Here is a 3,103-nt window from a genome sequence, read left to right on the forward strand (position 1 = left end):
GGCACGCCCACTACCGCTGCCAGCCAATGAGGTGTCACACAGCGCTGGGAACCAATCGGCGCACCTAACCATACATTCTCCGTAGAACACGAGTTTCAGGATAGATAGATAGATAGATAGATAGATAGATAGATAGATAGAAAATCTATAATTTAGTAAAGCTCTCAGTTAAATGTATCAGGTTAAAGTTAATATGCAATAGGAGACATAGATTTCAAATATAGAAATATATTCATATATTTTAATGATCACTTACATAGAATTGCATGAATGACATACATATATTTATAAAAAACAATATTGCATTTGGAGTATTCCGTCAGAGAAGGTGTGTAAGGACAGTAGAGGACAGCATTAAAGTACCTAATTCATTTCATCTAATGTTCAAGTGCTTTCATTCCATAAAATAAACGTCTATGCAGTGCAACTATTTCACGTTGAGTCAGGTGATCCAGTTAGTATCCCTTTACAGCAACAAAACTTATTCAACACATGTCATGACAAGAAAAAAGTCATTTCTTTAAAAATAAAAACGTGCATTTTGGTTTGGAAATATATATTTTCCATCCGTATCCCCTCATGAGATGAACACTATTTATAAAACATGGTTTAGACACTAACTTTACAAAGTTAAACTTTATTTAAAGTCACCAACTCTGGATTCATCTGTACAACATGTGAAATCAAAGGGAATGTCAACAGAGCCCCCTGCTGGTTGTATCTATAACTCCAGTTAAGACAGTGATATCGATGTAACTCCTTAGGAGAAATGTTAAGTACATTTACAACAAACATTAAAAAATATATGCTGTGTAATTCAATATTTTACAAAATTGATCATTGTTTAGATTAATAGTGTCCATTCTCAGATATAGTCACGTAGACTGATAATTGCATGGTACGGTCTTCTCTGCAGGTGTAAAAGTTTTCCCATGATCCTCCATGTCCATGCAGGTCGATCTTGAGAAAAGTTATTTTGTTTTGACTCGAAGATGATCTCTACATTTTCACAGTCCATCTCTCAGTAGAACATGTTTGTCCTCTCAGACTTTGTTCATTCACCCTGTTTGACCAAACTCAATTCTCATGTTACTGGTTAAAGCCACTTCTCTTAAAAAAGGAAAAGAGGAACCGAAACGCAAAGACGGAAACTTGTTTCCTGAACAATAGTCAATGATTGCTCGGCACATACAAATTTGAACTCATCATCATTTGAAGTACTGTATCCGGAGTAAACCATGTGTTTGTATTAACACGCCGGCCTGGTCTGCAGTTTTCAAGCTATACCCCTTCTGCTCACGTCCATGTGTTTCCACCGGGCAGAAAAGATAAAGTCATGACATAATGTGCACTGCTCCGCTGCAGTCTGTGTCCATATCCCACCCAAACCAGAGGTCACCAGCCTCAGGGAAGTGCCCCGCTGAACGTGACGATGGGCAGGCAGAGGAGGGAGCAGAAGGTCGGGTGCAGAGGCTGGATTTGGGCGGAAGTCCTGGATTTTCTTAGTCTCCAGTCGGTGAAACTGTCGGTTTTATAGCACACTGATATTTCACACCTTCAGAGAGAGAGAGAGAGAGAGAGAGAGAGGCAGAGAAATGAGAGTTAGACAGATAAGAACTCTTGTAAAGGCTGTGGTTGACGCTGGAACGTTGCATTAAGGTTTGATGGTGGGCGTGCCCGACACCTGGTGCTGGCGCACAGTTTCATGCTTGGTATACAAATCATAACCAGCTTTCATGCTAACAAAACATGCCAAGTTCAGCAGCTGCCTCAGCCATCTCTTTCACATTAACGTGATGTGATTTTGGTTGATTGATTAGCTTTTGGTTGAAGCCTCAAGTCCTGTGTATATAAATATAATGTAATATATATATATATATATATACACACTACCGTTCAAAAGTTTGGGGTCACCCAGACAATTTCGTGTTTTCCATGAAAACTCACACTTTTAGTTATCAAATGAGTTGCAAAATGAATAGAAAATATAGTCAAGACATTGACAAGGTTAGAAATAATGATTTTTATTTAAAATATTAATGTTGTTCTTCAAACTTTGCTTTCGTCAAAGAATGCTCCATTTGCAGCAATTACAGCATTGCAGACCTTTGGCATTCTAGCTGTTAATTTGTTGAGGTAATCTGTAGAGATTTCACCCCACGCTTCCTGAAGCACCTCCCACAAGTTGGATTGGCTTGATGGGCACTTCTTGCGTACCATACGGTCAAGCTGCTCCCACAACAGCTCAATGGGGTTGAGATCTGGTGACTGCGCTGGCCACTCCATTACAGACAGCATACCAGCTGCCTGCTTCTTCCCTAAATAGTTCTTGCATAATTTGGAGGAGTGCTTTGGGTCATTGTCCTGTTGTAGGAGGAAATTGGCTCCAATCAAGCGCTGTCCACAGGGTATGGCATGGCGTTGCAAAATGGAGTGATAGCCTTCCTTATTTAAAATCCCTTTTACCTTGTACAAATCTCCCACTTTACCAGCACCAAAGCAGCCCCAGACCATCACATTACCTCCACCATGCTTGACAGATGGCGTCAGGCACTCTTCCAGCATCTTTTCACCTGTTCTGCGTCTCACAAATGTTCTTCTGTGTGATCCAAACACCTCAAACTTTGATTCGTCTGTCCATAACACTTTTTTCCAATCTTCCTCTGTCCAATGTCTGTGTTCTTTTGCCCATATCAATCTTTTCTTTTTATTGGCCAGTCTCAGATATGGCTTTTTCTTTGCCACTCTGCCTAGAAGGCCAGCATCCCGGAGTCGCCTCTTCACTGTAGACGTTGACACTGGCGTTTTGCGGGTACCATTTAAAGAAGCTGCCAGTTGAGGACCTGTGAGGCGTCTATTTCTCAAACTAGAGACTCTAATATACTTGTCTTCTTGCTGAGTTGTGCACCGGGGCCTCCCACTTCTCTTTCTACTCTGGTTAGAGCCCGTTTGTGCTGTTCTCTGAAGGGAGTAGTACACACCGTTGTAGGAAATTTTCAGTTTCTTCGCAATTTCTCGCATGGAATAGCCTTCATTTCTAAGAACAAGAATAGACTGGCGAGTTTCACATGAAAGTTCTCTTTATATATATAAAAAATCAAAT

General features: G+C 40.6%; 1 protein-coding gene across 3 annotated transcripts in view; it reads right to left on the reverse strand.

The window, feature by feature from the left end:
* Positions 1-621: 621 nt before the first annotated feature.
* Positions 622-3,103, reverse strand: part of pik3r5 (phosphoinositide-3-kinase, regulatory subunit 5) — a 26,354-nt gene continuing 23,872 nt past the window's right edge. For all 3 annotated transcript variants that reach the window (XM_034593822.1, XM_034593813.1, XM_034593805.1), the window contains exon 18: positions 622-1,555. In XM_034593822.1, coding sequence (XP_034449713.1) covers positions 1,405-1,555 — 151 coding nt within the window. In that variant the 3' untranslated portion in view covers positions 622-1,404. The remainder of the gene's footprint in view (positions 1,556-3,103) is intronic.

This window comes from Hippoglossus hippoglossus, chromosome 1 (assembly GCF_009819705.1).
Source record: "Hippoglossus hippoglossus isolate fHipHip1 chromosome 1, fHipHip1.pri, whole genome shotgun sequence".
Lineage (NCBI taxonomy): Eukaryota > Metazoa > Chordata > Actinopteri > Pleuronectiformes > Pleuronectidae > Hippoglossus > Hippoglossus hippoglossus.